The 24,716-nt window shown below is 47.8% G+C and overlaps 1 protein-coding gene across 2 annotated transcripts in view; it reads left to right on the plus strand.

The window, feature by feature from the left end:
- The window catches only part of PLEKHG4 (pleckstrin homology and RhoGEF domain containing G4), a 213,395-nt gene that overhangs the window by 27,516 nt on the left and 161,163 nt on the right, over positions 1–24,716 (plus strand). Inside the window, exon 1 of one of the 2 annotated variants that reach the window (XM_074968424.1) lies at positions 15,278–15,819. The exons of the other annotated variant lie outside the window; for it this stretch is intronic. Within the exon in view, the coding sequence (XP_074824525.1) occupies positions 15,817–15,819 (3 nt within the window). The 5' untranslated portion in view covers positions 15,278–15,816. Of the gene's footprint in view, positions 1–15,277; positions 15,820–24,716 lie in introns of those variants that run through there. 2 annotated transcript variants of the gene reach the window in all.

Raw genomic sequence — 24,716 nt, forward strand, 5'->3', positions numbered from 1 at the left:
CTGTCTGGGCCAAAATCACTTTGGGGAAGAAAGCTTCTAGAGGTTCCCCTGCTGTAGTGCTGGGGGTGTGCCATAGACCACCAGGATCCAGTTTGGGTATGGACTGAGACCTCTTTAATGTTTTTAATGAAATAAATACTACTGGGACTTGTGTGATTATGGGAGACTTTAACTTCCCAAATATATATTGGAGGACAAGTGCTACTAATAACAGTAGGGACCAATTTTCCTGGATGTGATAGCTGACAGATTTCTGCACCAAATAGTCGCTGAACCAACAAGAGTAGTTTCTGGTGAGCAGTGAGGACCTCATAGAAGAACTGGTTGTAGAGGACAACCTTGGTTCGAGTGATCATGAGGTAATTCAGTTTCAACTAAATGGAAAGATAAACAGAAACAGATCTGCAACAAGGGTCTGCAAAAGAGCTAACTTAAAAAAAAATTAAGGGAATTAAGGAAGTGGACTGGACTGAAGAACTCAAGGATCCGAATGTGGAGGAGGCTTGGAATTACTTTAAGTTAAAGTTGCAGAAACTATCTGAAGCCTGCGTCCCAAGCAAGGGGAAAAAATTCGTCTTGACTAAATCAGGGGTGGCCTTAGGCTGTATTGGTAGGCCAGGTACTTGAGCCACGAGAGTGTGCATGAACTTATCACCAGCTCCTGGATCAATCATGGCCCACAGTGCACAGTCAACCTGTGGAACTCCTTGCCCAGAGGATGTTGTGAAGGCCAAGACCATAACAGGGTTCAAAAAAGTACTAGATAAATTCATGGAGGACAGGTCCATCAATGGCTATTAGCCAGGATGGGCAGGAATGGTGTCCCTAGCCTCTGTTTGCCAGAAGCTGGGAATGAGCCATAGGGCATGGAGCTCTTGATGATTACCAGTTCTGTTCATTCCCTCTGGGGCACCTGGCACTGGCCACTGTCAGAAGACAGGATACTGGGCTGGATGGACCCTTGGTCTGACCCAGTAGGGCCATTCTTATGTTCCTATGTTCAGTTCTCTGTGGGTGGATTCCTGTCCGGAATCCTGGAGCTGGAATTGTACCTGGAGTTGTAGGTGCAGGAACATTTCCACAGTGTCGGGCCAGGCACCTGCAATGGGTTTCTGGATGGAGCTTGGTGGTGTCCGTCTGTCCTGCTAAGTCTTTGAACCATGCAGTTCTGGGAAACGACCCTGCCCAGCCACAGTAGGGGGTTGAGCCTGGGCGACGTAGGGAAATCTCCACCACGCCCCACCCAGAAACCCATTCCAGGATCGTTGCTTGCAACTGGCCCTATCAGTCAGGAAACTAGTTTTGGAGGTGATGGTTGGGGAGCACTATGAGGGCTCCTCCAATTTAGCCTGATCTGGTCCCCACACTTCCCTTTGATACTCGGAATCCCCTGGCTAGTGAAACATGCCTCGTACGTATTCTGACATCAGCACACCATGACATTTGATTGTAAGTTTTGCCAGGACAACTGACTCCTGACTTCCAAGCTCAAGCCTTCAGAACCTCTGGTCAAATGCCTTGCCTGGGCTTCGGAAACAGGGAGAGATGCTCCAGGCAACAGAGGAGGCTCCTTCTTACAAGTGTCAGCCATCATATTCACCACAAAATACCAAGAGTTTTCAGACGTATCCGAAAAATGAAATGCAGACACACTACCCTCTCACTAGTAATACGACTGCCCGATCGACTTACAGCACGAGGCCAAAATTTTGTTCAGCCATACATATTCCATGTCAGAACCCGAATTAGCCACCCTTAAGGACTACATCCATGAGAATCTGGAGAAAGGTCTCATCTGGCATTCCACATTCCTGGCCGGGGCCCCTATCCTCAGTGTGAAAGAGAAAGATAGCTCCCTAAAGCTCTGGGTGGACTAGTGCAGAATCAACACCCACTACCCCTGATTCCAGAACCTCTGGACTGGGCAAGAACAACCTGGGTATTCACCAAGTTAGACCTCTGAGGGCTGTACAACCTACTCAGAATCTAGTGGGGAGACGAATGAAAAACTGCTCTTTGCACTCTGTATGGCCACTTACTAATGTGCCTGTGACCTTTTAGCATCTAATTATGATGTCTTATGAGATATGCTGGACCACTATGTGGTCACCTACTTAGATGACGTCGTAATTTACTCTGAAGACTAGCCCTGTGCACAACCAGCAGGTGCACAAGGTCCTAGAAAAACTCTGCCAACACGGGCTCTACGCTAAGCCAGAGAAAAGCAGTATTCAGAGCCTTTCACAGAGCCTATACAGACAAGCCTGGTCCTTTGGTGCCCTGAGGGAAGGAGGTGATGTCAAGGGCCTGGGATTGAACCCAGGAGCAGCAGAACCTCAGCCAGTATCCTTAGGCACTGCTCCTAGCCAACAGCCTTAGTGCCAAAGCGCTACAAGGCCACACCCCAGGCCCAGATTGGATGGACGGGCAGCACTCTAATTGGGTGCCTGGATTATGTAAAGGCCCCAACAGGAAACTGAAGCTGTCTAAGCAACAGACCATTGCCTGCTGGGTGCTGCCTTGGTTGTCTTGTTCCTTCTTCTGACCCTGCCTTGTTGCCTTGCTGCCTGGATCTTCTGGTTACTGACCCCTGCAAGAACTGAAATGCTGCCCTGGACTGCCTCTGATACGGATTGACCTGCTGGCTACTCAACCACTCGCATCCACTTGACTACTGTTCTGGATTGCTCCTAGCCTGCCTTGGCCACAGGTCATTACAGTCTATAAATACGGTAAGGCCGGGCCTCAGAGCTGTGAGTATGTATGTAGAGGTACAAGGCTTGTCTGATGCTCTGGAACTGTTCTGAGACAGTGAGAGTCCTGGAGTGGGGTCTCTGGAGACAGTTTCACTGTTACCTCACCAACAGATGTAATTTCAAATGGTGAAGCCAGTCCCTGCCTCTTGCCTAAAATGACTCCATGTCCGGTCCAGCCAGTTCTGGAATGATTTCTTGTTAAAAGCAAGCGAAGGTTCAAAGCACTAGGAGTAAAAGATACGTTGAACAAATGAGAACTGCTTGAGGCATTGTTGAGAGCTGGTTAGTGGGGAAGCTGAGGTGGTTCGGTACACTGACCCTCCTTCACTGGTCGCTCTCAGAAAGGAACGGGAAATTGGGGTACCAGGGAGCATCTGTGTTCCTTGACAAGACACGTTACACTGGAACCCTGGCTTTAGAACCTGAGTGACCTGCATTACCCAAATCTTGCCAGACTTGGGCTGCCCAAACTGTCTCACTCCCTCAGAATACTTTAATTAATTTGGGGGAAGTCTCAATCTTATTTTGGGGGAACTATCTGAACCTTACTCTGTAACAAGACATTTGCTGGGGAGTTGGAGGTATAGCGAATTTCCGTTGTCTTTTACTGCAGTATTTGTGCGTTAGGGCTTTGGTCTATGGTCCCTCTTGCAGCTCTGTTTACTGCAGGTCTCTTATGAGAGAGAAGGGAAAATTACTTCCCTGTGATTCTTGTTTGCTATGCCTCATCATACACATACAGAACTCGCACCCCCACCCTCCCTATTCCCTGAGGATCCAAACCTGTTTTGTCTTTTCACTAGTCAATTTATTGTTTTGTTACATGGGGTAATTTTATTTCCTGGTTTGAAAGGAACAGATGGTACGAGCACCACAGGCACCTACCTTCCGTAGATGGGCTGGCTGAGATTTCCCACACTAAAACCAGCAGCCTTGCAAAGTTCCCACTGCAGGGATACACCCCTGTTCTGAGCCAGGAGAGTGGATGCTGTGTGAGGATCTGTCTCAGAGAACAACTGCAGGGGAGTATTTCTCTGAAGTGTACTCACATGGAGCTGACCTGGAGTTAAGGGAAGGAGAAGTGAGGAGTGGGAAATGGTATTAAGCTGTCCATAGAGTTTAAATAGTTGCATGATGTTAGCTTTACTGGGACCTCTGTGAGGATGCAAATCCTAATTCCTATTCTGGCTGTGTCAGACGTGTTGCTTTAGCACCAGGAATATGAAGATATTCAGATACAAATGTACGTTTTTCAAATGCCAGCAGTTGTGCCATGGAGGTCAGCTCACGCAAACGGCTTTCTAATTGGTCTCTTCTGCCCTGCCATACCCCATTCTGATCTATATTTCACCCTCCTTCTTTTGACAGGGGGTTTATCCCCCTCTCCTTCCAGGGATGAGAGCCCCTTCCTACTCAGCACCTATAAATCAGACACTTGATACTGTCTTGTGACTTGGAATCGTTTTGTTTTACCAGCAATGCTGCTTGCGCTCAGACACTGCAGCCTGTGGCTGGAGAGGAGCCGACAGCCCCTCACCAACCCAAGTGCCCCCCCACAGCTGGCCAAACAAACTTTCCAGAAAGAAAGTACGTTGCCACGTTTGGGACTAACAATAACAGAACAATGGAAACAACCCTACAAAAACCCGCAGGCTCGTGCTGAGCATCAGGCAGCTGCTCACACAAACATCCCATGGGGGATGCCAGAGAGGGAACAGCCATGCGATGGCAGGGTAGAGAACCCAAGTCCAATGGAGTCCAAATAGCTTCATTGGCTTTTCCTCCTCTGTGGTCCCCATTGCTGCTCAAAGGTACCGCTTGCCTGTGTGTCAGAGCCTCGCACTTCAAGCCCATCTCACGCTGCGCTCTCGCTGAAGGCAGCTGGACCGTGCCCATGGTGAGTGGAGTGGTGGATTCATGCACAGGCGTACAGGCACATGGGGCCCGTGCCCAGGGGTCCTGGCCAATTTGGGGGCCTCTGCAGGGTTGCCAGAACCTGTACAGAAGTGGGGGGCCACTGGCGCCGGAACTGTGCCCCCCCCCACGCCCAGGGCCCTGCCTCCTGGCCAGGCTGGAAGCAGGAGCTGGGCGATGGTAATAGCCGCCCGGGGAGCCTGGGTTGCTATGGGAAGCCCTGGGCCCTCCACGTGCCCTGGGCGGGAGGCCGGGATGCCCGAGAGCAGCCCCGGGCCCATGTCCCCACCTCCCCCGGGGCGCGCTGCCCAGGGCAGGGGGAGGGTCCGTGCACAGACATCGTTTCGGGGGGAGACGTTGCTGTTTGTCAGGCGGCCGCAGGCCAGCTATGGCAGCGGCGGGGTCCTGGGAGATGGGGCGGGGCTTGTCTCCGTGGTGACTGTGCCACCCATCCCCGCGCCGTGTCTGCGCCCGGCCCTGGTCCCGTCGCCTGGGTAAGGCCCCGAGGCAGGTGCCAGGCGGTCGTGGGCGGTGGGAGCTGGGTACCGCCCAGCAGAGCCTGCAGGCCAGGGCTCCCTCTTACCAGAGCCCGGGTTCCGGTCTGGCCAGGGGGCGGGGCCTCGGGGGATGGGGAGGAGCAGGGGGCGGGGCCTCAGGGGGAGGGGAGGAGCAGGGGGCGGGGCCTCATGGCTAGCGGAGTGGGGGGCGGGCCCAAATGTTCTTTGTGGCCAGGGCCCCAATAAATCTTAATCCGCCTCTTTATGAGTAAGGCAGAATGGACTGATTCACAAACTTGCAATTAAAGCAGAAGGTTCTGGCAGAGTGGTGAGAATCTGTCGGCTGCCCCCTGGATATCACGGAGGGCAGCTCCCACTCAGCAGCTACTGCAGGGAGCAGAATTTTTGGCTGTGTCAGATCGGCAGGGACCCTGGGGGGGTTTACGCCTTCCCCTGCAGCATGGGGCACGGGTCATTTGCAGGTTTAAACTAGTGTAAATGTCGGATTCTCTGTAACTCGAAGTCCGTAAATCATGATGTTATGGTTATGGGTCTATCACAGGAGTGGGTGGGTGAGGTTCTGTGGCCTGCAGTGTGCAGGAGGCCAGACTAGGTGATCATGTTGGTCCCTTTTGGCCTTAAAGTCTATGAGTCTAGGAGACAACATCAGTGTGATGCGTTTGGGATGAGTCCTTACGTGACATGTAAGTGGGGCCTGTTCCTATGCTAGCCCTGCCACAGGGGTGAACTTCACTCTTGGAGAGCTGCACTTTCCCTTACACATGGACACAAGTGGGGATTTTTGTACTGCACCAGCATAAAGAAGTTGAAAATGTAAACTCCCCAAGACTGATAAGGATTAAGAGTCAGGTATTTGGTTAATGAGTACAAATAATAATTTCCTCCCCCACCAAGCCTGGCTGGTGGGGAGGGACAGCTGAGCTTGGCTATTAGGGTCACTTATGACAGTTTGTTGGAGTAAATGACATTCAAGTCCGGACCTTTATATTATATGCACCTCTAAAGTAGCTAATGCTTCACAACGCTTGGCAGGAAGTGTCATTCCTTACGGACCCCGAGACTGTTCTTCAGGAGCCAAAGCCATAGGTGCTGGAACTAGGGGTGCTGGGGGACTGCTGCACCCTCTGGCTTGAAGTGGTTTCCATCATATACAAAGTTTACAGTTGGGTTCAGTGGCTCTCAGTACCCCCACTATACACATTGTTCCAGCACCTGTGCAAAAGTCCAGGCACATAAGAAGTGGGGCTGGGCCTGAGAGCCCAATGCCCTGGAGGAATGCAGGTGGGGGTTTAGCTCTGCTCACACTCGGTGATTGCCCTGGGCCACTGGGGCAAGGAGGAGGAGCAGCACTCCCCATGGTCGCGTTTGGTAATGCATTTATGGGGGTGCTATTTCCATTTGACATGGGTATTTCCCTTTCCCCTGGGTCACTCCCATCCGGGTCAGTGAGCAGCACCAGAACCTGTCAGGGAGCCAGCACAACGCCTTTCTTACTAGCTTTACATTTAGTTGAATTGCCATAGCAACTGGAAGCTGAGTGCGAGAGCAAATGCCTGCTCCACCATGCAGACAGTGCAGGCCTGTGCTGGGGAACAAGCCTGGCATTGTTGGCAGCATGCAATGAAGAGGGGCTTTTAACACCCACTGGAGTGCTGGCTGCAGCTGTCTCCCATGTGCCTGTACATAAAATGTATCTGAACTACAGGAAAGAGAGGGAAAGCAGCTTTCCAATAAAAAAGCTATATTGGGATACGGCCACAAGTAAATATAGCAATGGGATGCCCTTCTGGGCATAGACTCCCTGTTATTACTGATAGCTGCAGGCACAGGAAATACCTCATCAGTTCAAATAATTAGGGCTGAGGGGGTGAGCTTCAGCCTTGAAGTTTTTGATCGGGGGATAAAGCTTGTGATGTGTGCATTAGAGACCGTTTGCTCTTCAAGCTGACAAACAGTTCCATCCACATTCTTTGTCCATACATGAATCATTAAAAACAATGTAATACAGCTATTCAGCATAACTTTTCCCATTGGGCTGGTTGAATGGTAGGAGTGGAACTCTCATACAAGAGACCTTGAATTCTAGCAGACTTTTACCTCTTCTATTTCCAAACAATGCAGCTGATAGAAAGAACAGACTCAACAGTGCATTGTCCTGGAGATAATCAGAGCGAATGTGAAAAATAACCTCATAATCAAAGCCAACAAATTACGTGAAAAAGCAAAGAGCTGACTTAGCTCTGGAGCAACTAGATGCTTTCTAGACAGAGTACAAGTAGTCAGCTTAGTGATAGCATCTGAATACAGACAAGCTCCCATTCTGTCCCCAGCTGGCACCTAGCATTCATTCAGCCTGCCCCTTGGTTTTGAGAGGTGGGTGCCTGCAGCTTTACTTTACACAGCACAATGTGCTGATGAGAAAGTCCAAGTAAGAAAAACATTGTGTTAAGACAGCCAGAATCAAAATACAGTATTGTAACCTGGCTGGCACCAAGGCCCAGGGCCGGCTCCAGCGTTTTTGCCGCCCCAAGCGGCAAAAAAACAACAACAACTTGCTGCCAAACAGGGAGGCGGAATCCTGCCCACTGAACACGGAGGTAGAGTGATGGTGCGGCCGCCGAATTGCTGTCGGCAACCGAAGAAGAGTCGCGTCCCTGCCACCGAATTGCTGCCGAGCGCGAAACGCGTTGCAATGGAGCGGCCGCCGAATTACCGCCGCCGCCGAGGGCGGATTGCCGCCCCAGAGCCCGACGTCCTGCCGCTCCTTTACATTTGCCACCCCAGGCACCTGCTTGGTTCGCTGGTGCCTGGAGCCGGCCCTGCTGAGGCCAGCACCATCCCATTCCAAAGGAGGGACCCGAAACCATCATACTTAGGGGTCAAAATCACTGTATGAATCTGCACGACTTCTCACAAAGTCAGCCATGGATTTGTCTTTCTTTGTACGCCATGAGTGTTTGTATTCTGAGCAGTCTTTATTGTTTGCCGCCAATATGGTATGGTCCTAGGCTCTTCGGAGCAAGAGCGGTGGGTGGAGCTTCAGCAGCAAGTAGGATATGCCTGTTTATGACAAGGGGGCAGTTTACTGTCCCATCAGCAAAGGATGTGATTGTTGCAAAGACCCACTTGCTGATGAAATTATTTTTGACTTGACAAAAATGTAAGTTAAGATCGAATTAATTTTATAAATTTATAGCCATGGTTTCAGAAAGGAAAATCTTATCAAAACACTGCAATTTATAAAGGTAGAAAACAAGGAAATTCTACCTTAAAAACAATACCATCACAGGTTTGAAAGTATTGAGATGCAGAATTACAGATCCCCAAACAACCTGATGGGTTCCTTTTACTTTCTCACCCTGTACACTGGCCAGGCAAAGCAGCAAGATATTTACAATGACTTTACAATGTGTCTTAAACAGCTACCCTAAGTGTGCCATAAATATCATAGCTAGCGGTATATTTTTCCAAACAGTTACTGATGGAAATGAAATACTGTGTGTTTTAGGCAATATTCCTCCTCCATCAATTCACAATTCAAGAAGGATGTTGATAAATTGAAGAGGGTTCAAAGAAGAGCCACGAGAAAGATTAACGGATTAGAAAACATGCCTTATAGTGATGGACTCAAAGAGCTCAATCTATTTAGTTTAACAAAGAGAAGGTTAAGGGGTGACTTGATTACAGTCTATACATATCTATATGTAGAACAAATGTATAATCTAGCAGAGAAAGGTATAACACGATCCAATAGCTGAAGCAAGACAAATTCAGACTGCAAATAAAGTCGTAAACTTTTGACAGCTAGGGTAATTAACCATTGGACCAATTTTTCAAGGGTTGTGGTAGACTCTCTATCACTGGTGAATTTTAAATGTAGATTGGATGTTTTTCTAAAAGCTTCGGTCTAGGAATTATTTTGGGGATTGTAGCGGGGTAGCTACCGCCACTCCTAAAATAGAAGGGGTTAAAAGCCGCCCTGGAGAGGGCTGTGGCTGGGGATGGCTGATTGGGGAAGCAGCCGCAGCTGGGCCACGCCCCAATCAGGCCCCAGCTGGCCTGTATAAAAAGGCTTTGAGCCAGAGGCCCAAGGAGTCTCTCTCCAGGCTGGGAGAGAGCAGGGCCTGGCTGCCAGCCTGACAGGGTACGCAGTGCAGTTGCAGTGCAGTTGCAGTGCAGTGCAAGGAGCAGGCTGAGTGGGGGTGCTCCAGGCTGGCAACTCCCCAGGCTGTAGGGCCTGGTCCAAGGCCCACAGAGGTACTGGGAGGCAGAGGAAGGCAACAGGTCTGAACCCCCTTGCCTGTGATGAGTGGCCTTTACACTGCAGTCTGCCCCAGGGAGTGGAGGCTTGGTGATGACTGGCAGTAGCCCAGACTGAGGCAAGATGGGGATACTGGGTTGGGGGTTCCCCAGCAAGGGGAGACCTAGAGGCAGAGTGTGGGGCTACTGCCAGGTGGCAGAACCCCAGAGAAAGGGGCACTGGGGTCTGTGAGGGACATGGGGGGCCAGAGCTGTGTGGATCACTGGCCTGCAGAGGACACTCCAAGCTGGAAAAGAGCTAATTCCCACTGACAACCAGCAGGAGGTGCCACAGGGGTGAGTCTGCTCCATTACAGGGATGTTCTCCGGCCTGTGTTATACAGGAGTCCAGACTAGATAATCACAGTGGTCCCTTCTGGCCTTGGAATCTGAGTCTTCTGTCTGAAATAGTGAAGGTCATAGCCTGTGATATGTTTTGGAGAATGAAGTACTGATGGGTCTCTATATCTAGTAGTGTTTAACTGCGTCTCTCTAGGGGGTGGATTTCTTACAGCCCTGAGCAATGTACGTACCAACCTAATTTCCTAGTGTAGACCTAGCCTAAGTGCTATTTTTCAGAAGTGCCTAAATCCTTTTTGAAAACGGGATTTAGGCTGCTGACTTCAGCTTCTTTTGGAAATTTTCCCATTAGAGACTTAATTTTTTAAATTTCAATCCTAGGTCTCCATTACGCCTTTGTGTACAACCTGTAAACTTTGCAGAGTTCTGATAGGTTCTAAAAAACAGTCACATCAAATAATTCCAAAATGAACATACAACCTTTGCAAAAATAGTGAAAGGCCATACTGAGGACAACTGAACAGGCTGTGTTTAGAATTTATGGGCCAAACTTTTTAAATTGATGTGGCCAAAAAAAGTTAAGAACCTTTTGAAAAGTGCAGACCTCTGATTTCTCAAATTACTGCCTGATGAATTCCTTGTCCATTTCTCCCAAATGATACCTTTGTCACACATCTTTGGCCTTCACTCACCTTCAGGCAGGATGGTAGATTGTACTCAAGCTACCTCAGGCAGGCTTCTGATCTATGAAATTTCATTTCAAGCCACTTAGGAGCTCCCCAGATCTTGCTCTCACCTAAATGTGGTACCAATGCAATAGAAGCCGCGAGTCACTGCTGCACCTGAAATTTTGTGTTTATCATTTGGATTTGCCTCATCACCCTTGATCAATCAACGTTTCTTTCAGTGGAATCCCCAACTGTACTCTGTAGTCTTGTGGCATCCGTTAGGTGTAGGGAAGGTGGCATTACCTCTGCAGAGGACATTTCTGAGACTGTATCTGGAATACAGTGTCCAGTTACTGTTGATGTTGAAATATTGGAAAAGGTTCTGAAAAGAGTTCTAAGAATGATGCGAGGTCTAGAAAACCTACCTTACAGTGAGAGACTTAAGAAACTCAATTGATCTAACTAATCAAATATAAGGTGACTTGGTCACTGTCTATAAGTATTTAAATGGGGATAAAATTTCTGATCGGAAATGGCTCTTTAATTTAGCCAAACAATGGCTGGAAGCCGAAGCGAGAAATTCAGACTACAAATGTGGTACACGTTTTTATCAGAGAGGGTAATTAACCATTAGACTAGGGGCTGTGGTGGATTCTCAGTCACTTGAAATCTTTAAGTTGAGAGTGGGTGGCTTTCTAAAAGATCTGATGTAACTGAATCAGAAGTTACAGGACTCAGGCAGGAATTGCTTAGTGAAATTCTGTAGCCTGTGGATGATCATATAGGTCCCCTTGGGCCATAAAAATCTACAAACGTATAACCCCCTTGAGATGGCCCACTTTTCTGCCCAAATATATAAAAAATACCCACACACATCCCAGATACCCCTTCTTGTCCCTATCCTGTATTTGGTTTTGGGTGGACACGGATAAGTATCACTAACCCTAACCTTGCGATTCTCCTTGTTGCTAATGTTAATGGACAGCTATTCCATTTCACTGCCTGCCCGTTGGCCTACGCCTAAACTTCACCCGCCCTACCTGTAATTAAAGTCGATGCTCTAAAACCTAGAGGAATGTGTATGGAAATCTGCCAGAGCAGTTGCTACCTCCACTGCCACCACCTTCCCTTTATGAGTATTTTTCTGATTGAAAAGGAAAAGCTGCCCCATATACACGCAGCAGAGAGTATACAGACACAGCTGAAGATAGCTGGATAGTGTCCATACTGGACAGATACCAGTCTAATGATCTGTGGAGAGAGATTCATAGGTTTTAATGCCAGAAGGGACCATTGTGATAATCTAATTTGACTTCCTTTATAACACAGGCCAGAGTCCTTCAACTCTTATACTGCCCTGTTGAACAGATGACATCCTGCAGAGGCCCTCTTGGGCCTTCTTGGAGAGGGCATTTGCTATCCCTTTTTAAATAATTTTACTAGCCACCTACCTGCCATAGGCCAGAATAAAACCTGCTCTAAACAAGGCTGTTTCCAAAACAAGCATGCCAGAGCCACAAGAAGCATGTTGTGCCTTGGTGCATGCTGGACGTTCTCCAGGAAGGTATGTGCCATCTTTTCCTGTTGATACAATTTTCGGCTTAAGAAAAGACTCACTGAGGTTTTGCAGAGAACGTCAGCCTTCCCCAATGCCAACGGCAAACCTGATGAAACTGGCCAAACTATGTACGTAATCAGATCATGAGCTCCAGTAACATCCAAACCCCAGGACTTTGAAATCAAACTACAACCCAAAACACACTGTAAGACTAGAGTGTGTACCGGGTACCAGAGATCTTGGAGCATTCAGAAGCCCATGCAGGCAGAGCCCAAGCTCCAGCCCAAGTTGCAACTTGAAAGCTGTCTATACAGCTCTTTTTAGAGACCTGGTACGGGCCGTGCTAGCCCAAATCTGTTGACCTGGGCTGGGAGGCTCACTCCTTCCCTCCAAAATGCTGTGTAGATGTCCCATAATGCAGTGCTTCCCAACTGGTAGGCTGTGGAATTTTTTGAAAACCGACACGTGAGAAGGAAAAACCCTTCCCTTGTATTTTAATGAGTGTCGGAGCCGAATGGCAGTCTGTCCTTTAGCTCTCCGGGCCGAGGCCCCTTTCAGATATTATGCATGTGTCACATTCCATTCCCCAAAGCCAGGTTAAGATAGCAAATTTGAATCCTGGAGAGTGGAGGTAGGGGAGGGCGAAGGAAGGTGGGGAAAGCTGCCTTGTGACTGGCCGTCTGCCTCACTGCACCCCCTCCTCCAGGGGCAGAGCAACCAACCAGAGCTCAATCTCCCTCTCCTCCCCTCAACGGGTCAGCTCCTCTGCCCCTCCCATTCCCTCCTGCAGCCGCTGGCTGGAAGCAGGGGCAGAGCCCCAGGAGCCATCCCCCCCAGCCTGGAAGGGGAGAGGGGACCCCACTGCAGCCCCCCAGGGTTGGGATTGGGAAAAACCCCAGGAGAAGCAGAGGTGAGGGAGGGGGCTAAACAGGGGGGTGGGGCTGGGTCAGAACTGGTGGGGCTGGGTGGGGAAGCTGGGGGGGGGGGCAGAACTGGTGGGGGTTGATCAGAACTGGGTTGAGGTGGGGGCTGGACGGGTGGAGGGTGAGGACGGAACTCGTGGGGGCTGGAGGGCAGAACTGATTTGGAGCCTTGGGGCACAGGATTGATTGGGAGGTTGGGAGGCAGAATTCATTGCCAGGCAGGGGATGGGCAGATGTGGGGCTCAGAACTCCTGCAGCAGGGGCCAAAACCCTCCTACCCAGTACATATGGGAGCATGAGCAGCACGATCACACTCTCTCTCTCTCTGAGGATGGATGGGGCAGTTCACCAATCGTTAGACAGACTGAAAAAACAATATTATCTCTTTGTAAATAACCACGTTTTGGGGGCCAATCTCCTGATTTGTTGGGGTCTGACTTGTTTGTTTTTTGATCTCTTGAGGTTGGCAGAACTCTGAGTGGGACTTAATTACATTGCATTTAAAAACAGCGGAGAAATGTCCACCCACTTGGGAAGACTATTTTGGGAATGAGAAGAAACAATTAATTATTAATTGCTTGTCATCCCAAAATAATATTCTCAGGTGCATGTCACTTTCTCCACTGAGCACACTTTTATCCAGAGTTCTTATGTTTAGGTTTAACGTTAGCTTCTACTGTTGAAAATGTTAATTTTGACACAATAGCCAGATTGCCTTGCTCTGGATTGGCTCATGAATATTCATGAGTTCATTTGGAGACAATATGGTGGTGTGCTTCAAAATAATTAAAGGTATTAAGATGCGCCGTGGCAGAGAATGTTGGGAACCACTCCTTAACTGGCTGCTCGCACTCTTAACCTTAATAATCAAGCATCCAAGGTGAGTTCTGCAGTTGGGTCAGACTTTTCTCTTGGATCCAGGGCTGACCATGCGGAATATGCCCACTAAAAGTGAGACAGAGGCACCAGTTTGATTACCGACCTCACAGACATAGGCATGGTCTCAATATTCCACCAAAGGGAGAAGATTTTGAAACCAAGTTAGTTTAACTGCTAATCTGGTAACTGCCTAGTGAGTGCTTGAACAACTTACCAGCTGTGCCATTCTATAATTCAGGGAAGTCACAAACCTCACCATTTCAGGAGTGTAAGAGAAGCCCCTCGCTCCTCTCCAGTCCTTGGCATCAATTCCTCTAGCCATCATTGCTCTGATACCCTAGGAAGGCTTCTCTGTGAAGGGAAAGAGGGCTGTTCGTAGCGATTCCTGTTGCTTTCAGTGTCACTCTATTCTTTTCTGGCTCCTGTGTAGCTCTCCCTCGCCCTCCTCTTCTCTGCTGAGTTAGTCTGTGTTTCCGTTGCCAGTTGCTGTGGCAGTATGTGATGGCTGCCTGTCTCCACAGAACCGCAGTTTCCTTTGAATTGTGGACAACACCCAAACGAGGCTGCCAGCACACACTGTGCCCTGTTGAGTCTGAGGTGGCGGTGGAAGATACCGATGTTGGTTTCTGTTCTACCATCGATGATGGCTGGCTTCTGGTTCCTTTGTCCCAGTGGTCTCCTGCGTCATGTTCCTGAATCTATTGTCCTAGTGAAAGAGAGAGGGGCTCACTTGCCCTCCTTCATGTGGCCCACAAAAATTCCAGCAGTACGTCCAACACAGCCGCCAAACCCCGCGCCACCACTGAGGGGCACAGGATGTTGTTGTCTTTCCACGCAACACGGTTTTTTGCAGTGATTCTCAGTATCAGGCTTTGTGTCCTCATGTCTATGGCTGTTTTCCGCCACAATTCTGTCAGGTCCCTGTGTGTTGTTGGATTACTGACAGCACTGAGGCACCTGCATTTCCACCCACCTTCTACCCCCACTGGCTTTTCCATTGTCTTTTCTGTAGGCCACTGTCTGCCTGTTCCGTGACCTTCCTCACTGCTCTGGCCACTGGCCATTTTAAACAATTAAAGAAGGGGTGGAGGAATTTGCCATGCTAAATTACTTCCTCCCTTGGGGAAAAAAGGCCTTTAGACCCAGCTTGATATTGATGTGATTCGGTGCCATTGCATGACATAGTCATCACTTTTATATTTCCTTTCTAAAGGTTATTCAGCAAACTATTTCTGTAGGCTCCATTGTTGTTTCCCATAGTTTAACTTGACCTGTTACTCATTTATTGGAAATCCACGGCACCCCCTCTGAATCCTTTGGGGGTCTCTTCTGGGTGAAAACCTTCCACTTTTCTTTACATTCCAGAAACAGAAAGTGAATTTTGTTGAAAATCGTGCATCGGTTGAGGCCTCTTTTCGGGGGACATTGGTGTGCTCCCCACATGCACTGCTCCCTTTAGATGTTGTTTCTGGAAAAAGAGAGCAGTACATTTCCTCAGTTTTGAATTGGAGTGTTTGCATTAAGGGAAGGTCTCCTAGTAAGGTCAGACAGATTCCAAAGAAACCACTGAGTGAAAGTATAAATCAGTTATACAGGGCTTCTCTGGAATAGCAGGTCTGTACGTTTTGTTGACTCTGCCTTATGGTACTTGTATATTGCTGGGTTTGTAGTGTCTCTGTAGCTGCACTGCACGTGGAATCCAGTGTTTACTGCACTTGTCACTACATCTGTTACTGCTAAACAACGCGCAGCATGTTGGCTGTCACAGCAGCCTTCAGGGTCCCCTAGTTCAGCCCCATGGCTGTGTCATGAGTTAGATTAGTTGGAAATGCAGAGTGGGGCGGGCAAGGGCTTGGATTACAGCTCCATGCTCAAAGTGGTTCAGTGGTTTATGCGTATTTATAAGAAGAGAGTAAAAGCTTGGGGGGAAAACCATGGAAGAAAGAGAGAAAAAATGCTGCTTTTGGAAGTGAGAGGAAGAGGATAAAGGAGTTTAGAAACATGGTAAGTAGATCATGATACAGAGATCGCTTTTCTGGGCACTGGGTGTAGCTGCTGTCGGGGCTTGCAGGGGGGAGCCTGAGCTAATCCTAGGAAGGCAAGTTTGGGTCTTTGGATATTTTTTACATTAAAACATATTTGAACCGAAAGAATAAATTTAAAAAAAAAACAAACCCAAGCTTGTCTGTAACTTAGCTGCAGTCTGGATACACTGCTGGAGAGATGCAGAGCTGTCCTCAGAGAGGAGTTAGGACTGAGACATCTCATCTGATAGCCACACGGAAACTAGAAGGGCAAGTGACTGGAATGGAGCTGAGACTTTGTGTCATTTCTTTGTATGCTTCCCCGATGCTAGTGCTGTTCCTTTCCCTCCTCAGTCCTTTGCAAATGCAAAGCTGTGAGTGTCTGAAGAGCTGCATCCAGTGAGAGCATCAGGAGTTTACTGTCACTTTTCCCTCACTGACTCTGAAGTTCTCAATTGTAAAAAAAAAAAAAAAAAAAAAAAAAAAAAACCAAAAAACTCACAGAAGTTTTTGGCCTGATCTAATTTCAGTGGGATGAGAAGATAATCTCCCCCCTACCCCCCAGAGCATTAGGAAAACCAGCCTGGGCCTTGTGCTTCCTTCTCTGATTAGGTTGATTCATGTGTGGCAGGAGCGTGCACATTCCCAATTCAGTAATAACTTTAACCCTCCCTATGCTGAAGTCCTGCCGATCAGGAGCATGTTCCAACTGCTGATGACTGACGTTTACCTGGCTGGTTTTGGATGGCAGTGTGGATTTGTTTGCACTATTTCAGAATGTTATCTTGCTTTGCATTTGGTCTGTTTGTATACTACCACTGTTTTGCAATGATTTCATTTTGGCATTAGTTCTGTAGTGTCCGGCTTAGTTTAATAATCAAGTGCATCTTCTCCGTGGTTTCCATATTGTGCCTGCACAGGGAGGAACTGGAAGATCTGGCAGGACGTTTCTCCCTCTGGCTGCTCTGATACAATAGATTTTGAGTGTTGGAAACTACTCACTCTCACAGGCTTGGCCCAATGTGTAAGAGTGTAGTTAAGAAAGTGTTTGGACAGAGATGCTGCAGGGAGTGCCTTTCCAACAAGGAGTTGATACAAACACAGAGCAGGGACATTATGACCTCCAAGATGTCAAGTGTCCTGTAAAAACAAACAAACTACTCAATGGCTCTTAAAAAGAGGGCATGGGAGCTGCTGAAGCTAAGAGGAAGTAGAACACATTACCAGGTAAGTACCAGTGTTAACAGGAGCTTCTTTATTCTTGAAGAGAACAGGACTGCCTCTTAACATAGCCATTTAATAGAATTCCTTTTTCCACACACATAGGATACCACATTACATCTGACCTACATCTTCCTGAATTAAAAAAAAAAAAAAGCACAATTACATGATCAAAAACATCTACACAGATTTGTGTGCACAATTCCCTCAACCACAGGTGCTGCTTATCTGTTTTACAAGCCATTTGCATGTTTATTTCCAATGATTGTGTGCAGTCTGTCATTGTGCATGCAAATTTCTACATTCACCCATTTCTACAAATCTGGCCTCAATGCTACTGTGTCTGAAGTTGCAGTTGAAGAGATTCATAGACTTTAAGGTCAGAAGGAGCCATTATGTTCATCTAGTGGTCTGACCTTTTGCATAACAGAGGCCATAGAATTTCACCCAATTATTCCTGCATCTTGCTCAGTAACTTATGGTTGTACTGTAGCATAGCTTTTAGAAAGACATCCAATTTACCACATCCCCGCAGCAATTTGTTCCAATGACTAATTACCCTTACTTGAAGAAAAAACAAAAAAAACCCACAACCCCTTGCATCTTATTTCCTGTTTGAACTTTCCTGACTTTTATTGCCACTCACTGGCTCTTGTTCTGCCCGGTCTGCAAGATTAAGGACCCTTCTGCTCTCTGAAGTCTTCTCCCCATGTAAGTGCTGGTAGACTGTGATCAAGTCACCTCTTGATCTTGTTTTGTGAAGCTAAATTGATTGAGCTTCCTAGTTTCTCGCTGTAAAGCAGGTTTTCCAGACCTGGAATCATTCCTGAAGCTCTTTTCTGAACGGGTTAGATAAATAGAAATCCTTAAAAAAAACAGGTCTACCAGATGCTGCTCCTCGCAGGGGTTCAATGCACCACCACAAGCCTAACATGCCCCTCAGTCTGGGTGCAGCACACAAAAAAGATGGATTCAGGAAGCAATGTGGCCAGGCACTTGGATTATACTATCCAAAGCCTTGGAATAAACTAGCAGAGACACAGCAATCAAGCTGTGACCAACAAAACCCAACAACAAAAGAGAAGTCAACAAGTGGTGGCCCTGAAGGGAGGGGGAGCAGGACATCAGGCTCATGTGAAGAGGAAGAAGAATGTGCTCATGGGAAGCAGAAGCATTAAGAAGAGAGGTTTTGAGAAGGGCTTTAGGATGATCCAATTCAGGAAAATGAAGAGAAGAGGGGAAGGGAACTCCAAAGAAGTGGAGTTAGAAGAAGTGACTCACAGTAAGGAGACTGTATGTGGATGAAGGAATGGAGCACAAAGGTTGGAAGTGACGATGGAAGGCAGGAACTGGAGAGATTCTGGTGCCAGCATGAAATGAAAGAGTGGAAATTTTCAAGTGGCAGCAGATGGCTAGGAAGCCAGTGAGGGGAATGGGAATAAAAATGAGGCGTGCTGCAAGATTTTGGGCTGATTAAAATTGCTGGAGTGAGGATTCTAGGAGAGTGCTGCAGATGGCATTGCACACATATTGATGTGGACCAGGATGGCCACTGTATCTAAAGTAAGTTTGAAAAGCAGCTAGAATATTTCCTGCCCTCCAACCCAATGCATAAACTGGCTAGCTACAGTTTTAGGTGCATATTTTTCCTTCTGGGATGGTCTGCTACTTTTTTCCTTTCTCTAACATATGGCCTAACACGCACCTCTCAGTTAGGGACTTTGTAGCTCCAATGGAGTGATTGGGGAGAGAAGAGATGGCATGTTCAAGGACCAGGGGGCCAGTGGCAAGGGCCATGCTACATAGGGAAGAACTACGCAGGATGTCTTGTGCACTCACACATTGAATGGTTCTGCTCACAGCGGAGATGCTGGAGATTTGCATATTTCAATAGTCTTCTAAACTGTGCTTTAGTCCTTTGTATTTCCATACTGAGTGTCAGGGAGCCCAGGCATTTGAAAACGCCGGCACCCTGGGTTTTTTCCAGTGTGAATCAATGTCCGTGCTTGTAAAGAGTCAAGGTGGGCGAGGTAATATCTTTTTATTGGCCCATGTGCTTGCAAAGCCGTTGTGGTGTGTTGTTATGAGGCATTGGAGTTGTGCACCGTGTGCTTGGCAAATGCATGTGTGCATTGCCAACTCTATTAGCTTAGGCTAAAAAGCCATACAGCATAGGGTAAAAGGCAGCATTGTCCAGGGGCTAGGAAGCCTGATTCCTATTCCTGGCTGTGCCACAGACTTCCTGTGTGACCATGGACAACTCACTGGGCCTCCGTTTTCCCTCCCACTCTTTGTCTGTCTCTTCTGTTTGGCCTGCAGACTTGTTTGGGAGCAGGGACTGTCTCCCACTAGGTGTGTATGCCGTGCTGGGCACAATGGGGCCTGATCCTGGCTGGAGCCTCTAGGTGCTATTGTAATACAGATTATTAGTAAGGAGTGCCAGCTGCACACTAGTAACAGGCAGGGACATGCGGGGAGCATGTCTCAAGAGGGCCTGATCACTTACTGCTTCCTGGATTTAACATGTGTAAGGTCCTGGTCACTAGTGTTTGGGGAACACTTGGTTCCTTTTTTCTTGGTGTTAATGTTGGTGGGGCTCACATGGAGCCATTTTAACTTGTCTCTGATTCCACCAGCAGCCCATCCCCTACCCCATTTCTTTGGAGACAGCCTTCACCTCTTGACAAACACACATGACTATTCCTAGGTGTGGAAACAATCGTATAGAGGCCATGATTTTTAAAGTGACTTTGGGGTCCAACTTTTGAGATGCCTTAAAAGGGGCCTGACTTTTAGAAAGTGTTTAGCATACAAAAACACTAGTCCCTTTTGCAAATCTTGGATGTTAGCTGCTAAATGCAGAGGAGAGGTCGGCACAGGGCCATAGCCAGATAAATGGTCAATACCAGGAAGCAGCAGGAACTTTAAAAGGAAATCCAAACAGATGTGCTCTACCCATTCCAACCACTCACTGGTGAACGTGTGTGTGTGTGTGAGAACGTGTGTGAGAGAGTTTAAGGCGAGAAGGTGCCTCTATGATCATCCAATCTGACCTCCTGCATCACACAGACCAGAGACTTCCACGGTGGCTTATTCTTCCTTGCTGTATAAGTGACATTGAGCCCAACAACATGTGCTTGAACTACACCCTACCTTTTCAAGAGAGGCCCTGTTCTGTGTCCTTCCCAGAGTTTACCCCTGTAAGGTTCTCTGATGGCTTCTATTCTGGTTTACCCAGGTTATTTCCCCAGCTTCCTGTCTGCATTCCCCATGTAAAACACATTTAGTCTCTCCTTGAACTCATGTTAAGATCAGGGATGAACAAGTTATTTCTACTAAGCAGGCAGAGGAGACAGAGTCTGCATACAGTGTTGCCAGCTCTAATGAGTTAGTTAATATTTAGTATTTTTCTTATGTAAGGAGGGCCTTGTCGCTGCCAACTCCGCCTGGCAGAAGGGTTATACTTAAAATGCTGGTTTCTGCTGGTGAGAAGCTCAGCTTTCACTGACAAGGGGCTCGTGTACTTCACAACCGAACTCATTGCACAGACCAGGGACTCCTTGCATCCCTCCATTCCACCCACAAGCCACCCTTCCATCCCCCTCTAGTTCAGGGACTCGCTGCAACCCCCACCCCATTGCCTGTGCCAGGGGAGCTGTGTGCCCCCATCACCATTCTTTCTTTTCTTTCTGGTTGGGGGAGAAATCGTTCAGGGTGTCAATATATTAAACGCTGATGGGTACAGCTGAGATGTGTGTGTACAGGGGCATGGGGCTCTGCTGGAAGGTGTAAATGGCTGCCATCAGCCACTTCTTAGATCCATAGACAATTACAGACCTGGCTGAAGCTGCTGGGTTTGCTAGGCTATGTCTACACTACCGCTTCTGTCAGCATAACTTATGTCACTCAGTGGCGTGAATAAACAAAGCTGGGGGGAGAGATAGATATGCTGGAGGGTAGGGATAGGGTCCAGAGTGAGCTAGAAAAATTGGAGGATTGGGCCCAAAGAAAACTGATGAGGTTCAACAAGGACAAGTGCAGAGTCCTGCACTTAGGATGGAAGAGTCCCATGCACCGCTACAGGCTGGGGACCGACTGGCTAAGCGGCAGTTCTGTAGAAAAGTAACTGGGGACTACAGTGGATGAGAAGCTGGATACGAGTCAGCAGTGTGCCCTTTTTGACAAGAAGGCCAACGGCATATTGGGCTGTATTAGTAAGAGCATTGCCAGCAGATCGAGGGAAGTGATTATTCCCCTCTATTTGGCACTGGGAAGGCCACATCTGGAGTATTGTGTCCAGTTTTGGGCCCCCCACTATAGAAAGGATGTGGACAAATTGGAGAGAGTCCAGCAGAGGGCAACAAGTCATGTGCCCCAGCCCCCTAATCATTTTTATGAGGAGAGGCTGAGGGAACTGGGCTTTAGTCTACAGAAGAGAAGAATGAGGGGGGATTTTATAGCAGCCTTCAACTACCTGAAGGGGGGTTCCAAAGAGGATGGAGCTCGGCTGTTCTCAGTGCTGGCAGATGACAGAACAAGGTGTAATGGTCTCAAGTTGCAGTGGGGGAGGTGTAAGTTGGATATTAGGAAACTCTTTCACTAGGAGGGTGGGGAAGCACTAGAATGGTTACCTAGGGAGGTGGTGAAATCTCCATCCTTAGAGGTTTTTAAGGCCCGGCTTGACAAAGCCTTGGCTGGGATGATTTAGTTGGTGTTGGTCCTGCTTTGAGCAGGGGGTTGGACTAGATGACCTCCTGAGGTCTCTTCCAACCCTAATCTTCTATGATTCTATGAGCAACATTAGTTATACTGACATAAGCGCCAGTGTGGACAGTGCTATGTTGGCGGGAGAGCTTCTCCTGAAGACATAGCTACCGCTACTTGCTGGGGCTGGAGTAGTTAAGCTAAAGGGAGAGCTCTTTCCCGTCCGCTTAGAGTGGCTACATTAGAGAGCTTACAGCGGCGCAGCTGCATTGGTGCAGCTGCACCGCTGTAAACTCTCTAGCATAGCCATAGCCTTGGTCAGATGCCAGGGACTCTGTGTCCTCCATTTCCCTCCTCTGATGGTCTAACTCATCACTAAAATCCATAAAGTTCTGCCTATTGATGTCTAGAACATTCCCTGAAACGTTGGAATTGATTGGGTATGGCGTTCAAAAGTTATCATACCTACAGACAGACAAACAGAGAAGTACCATCAAGTGGCGTATAAGGGCCTTGTTTTACTTACTTTTTTTTTTTTTGGATAATCTAAGTTTCCTGCCCCTCATGATTGGGGGTGGGGGTGGGGGGAAAAGCTTGAAAATGTACCTCCCAAAGCTTTGAAATCAGAAGACAAATGGAAAGAACCCTACATTAATGGTTTGTTTGGCTTTAAAATGATGAGATTTAAAAAAAAAATCTCATGATTCCTGGGGGGCTGACTGATGATGCTAGTAGTCACATTGCTTAATGCACTATGCTCAGATATTGTGGTGATGAGTGTGAACTACAAACCTATTGTAACCCCCCTGCCATCTTCAAGGGCACAAACTCAGGAGGTTTGGGATGTGCTTTACTCACTCTGGAAGAATACGCGAGCGCTCTGAGCAAGTTTCCGTTTTAATTGTTCTTTCCAGACATGCAGAACTGGGGTATCCCCAAAGTTCAGATGAGAGGTATTAAGTATCACAGTGGCATTGTTATTCCAGTAGGAGCCACTAACTGTCTCCATACCGTAAACATGGGCAATAGACTTTCAGGATACACAGTGACTGGATGGGCCGATTCATTTGTCATGAGTACTGTGACTGTCTTCACAGTCTTGGTGGACAGGTGTCACTCCACAATGTGTCATCAAACCATGGATTAAGGTGTCCCCAGCCGGGGCTTCAGTAGTCACTATCTGGTTCTCAGTTTGGTTGGATACCTCTAATTGTCCTTCCACGTAACAAGTTGCACCTCCTGGTAGAGTCACTACAGACTTTACTTTTTATCACTCGACCTACTGGTCATTCTGGCACCACAGTTTGTTCTTTCTCCTTCCTCTGATAGGCATCTAGGAACAGGAAATGCACATTCAGCGCCTCTGCATGTTTGGATCCTACCATCTCTCAACACTCCTTAGCTAGTTCTCCAAACATATTGGCCTTCGTCCCAACTATTAGGGGTACTTGGTTAGTATAGCCCGTTGCTGGGCATACTAGGGCCAAAGTATGTAATTTGGTGGACACTCCCATAACAGATTTGGGGAATTCCAATTCTATGTTCATATATCCAAGGTATAGGAAACTGGTGTCACAGAGTCCCCATACTGATAGTCCTTCCAGCAGCGAATAGGTATATTCTTCAATTGCTGATCGTAGAATGGTTTGAAGAGAAGAGTGACTTGGGAACCACTGTCCAAAAGCGCTTTACACTGCCAAACATCAACCTTCACTTCAATTTTGGTTTTGGGTCCACATAGTCCATCTGGTATTGGAGTCAAAGGAGAATTCTGTAGACTGGTCTCTAATACTGGAATTTGTCTGCAGTGATTTCTCTTCTGGGGCTCAGAACACTCCCTATTGGGGCCAATTGTGATTTCCCTGACATTTGCCTTCAATAAATCATGGAGTGACTGCATTTAAGTTTTCAGGGTTCTTACACCTGTGAGAGTGTGGCTATACTCTCCACAATTGTAACAGAAAAATCCTATCCTATGCCCCAAAATTCTCACAGGCTCACTTGGTCAAGTAGGGAAACAGTCCTTGCTCCTTCCCCTAGAAGAATTTCTCAGGAGAAAGGATCTGTCACCATATTCTTTTTTGCCATGGCTGCAGTGACACTGGGGGCAACGACTTTACCCATGGATGTTCACACAGGTAGCACATCAAGATGAGATTCCAGCTCCTCTCTCCTTTTGACCAAGGTCAGGGTTTGATTTCTTGCAGAATTAGAAACAATGGGGGCAACTAGTATAGTAGTGGGCTTTCTGGTGGCGTTCTTATGGGCCTGCTGTACTGCAGCCTCACAAAGACTTTCAGCCACTCATTCCCTCATCTGCCACAGTCTGCTCTTGTAGCATTTGGGTAGCCTGATCCATCCATGGATCAAATTCATCTTGCCTTCTAGGAGTAGTGGTGGGAGTCTGCTATAGACCACCAGACCAGGGGGATGAGGTGGATGAGGCTTTCTTCCGGCAACTAACGGAAGTTACTAGATCTCAGGCCCTGGTTCTCATGGGAGGCTTCAATCACCCTGATATCTGCTGGGAGAGCAATATAGCAGTGCACAGACAATCCAGGAAGTTTTTGGAAAGTGTAGGGGACAATTTCCTGGTGCAAGTGCTGGAGGAACCAACTAGGGGCAGAGCTCTTCTTGACCTGCTGCTCACAAACCAGGAAGAATTAGTAGGGGAAGCAAAAGTGGATGGGAACCTGGGAGGCAGTGACATGAGATGGTCGAGTTCAGGATCCTGACACAGGGAAGAAAGGAGAGCAGCAGAATATGGACCCTGGACTTCAGAAAAGCAGACTTTGACTCCCTCCGGGAACTGATGGGCAGGATAGCCTGGGAGAATAACATGAGGGGGGAAAGGAGTCCAGGAGAGCTGGCTATATTTTAAAGAATCCTTATTGAGGTTACAGGGACAAACCATCCCGATGTGTAGAAAGAATAGTAAATATGGCAGGTGAC

The sequence above is a fragment of the Natator depressus genome, chromosome 12, assembly GCF_965152275.1.
Source record: "Natator depressus isolate rNatDep1 chromosome 12, rNatDep2.hap1, whole genome shotgun sequence".
NCBI lineage: Eukaryota > Metazoa > Chordata > Testudines > Cheloniidae > Natator > Natator depressus.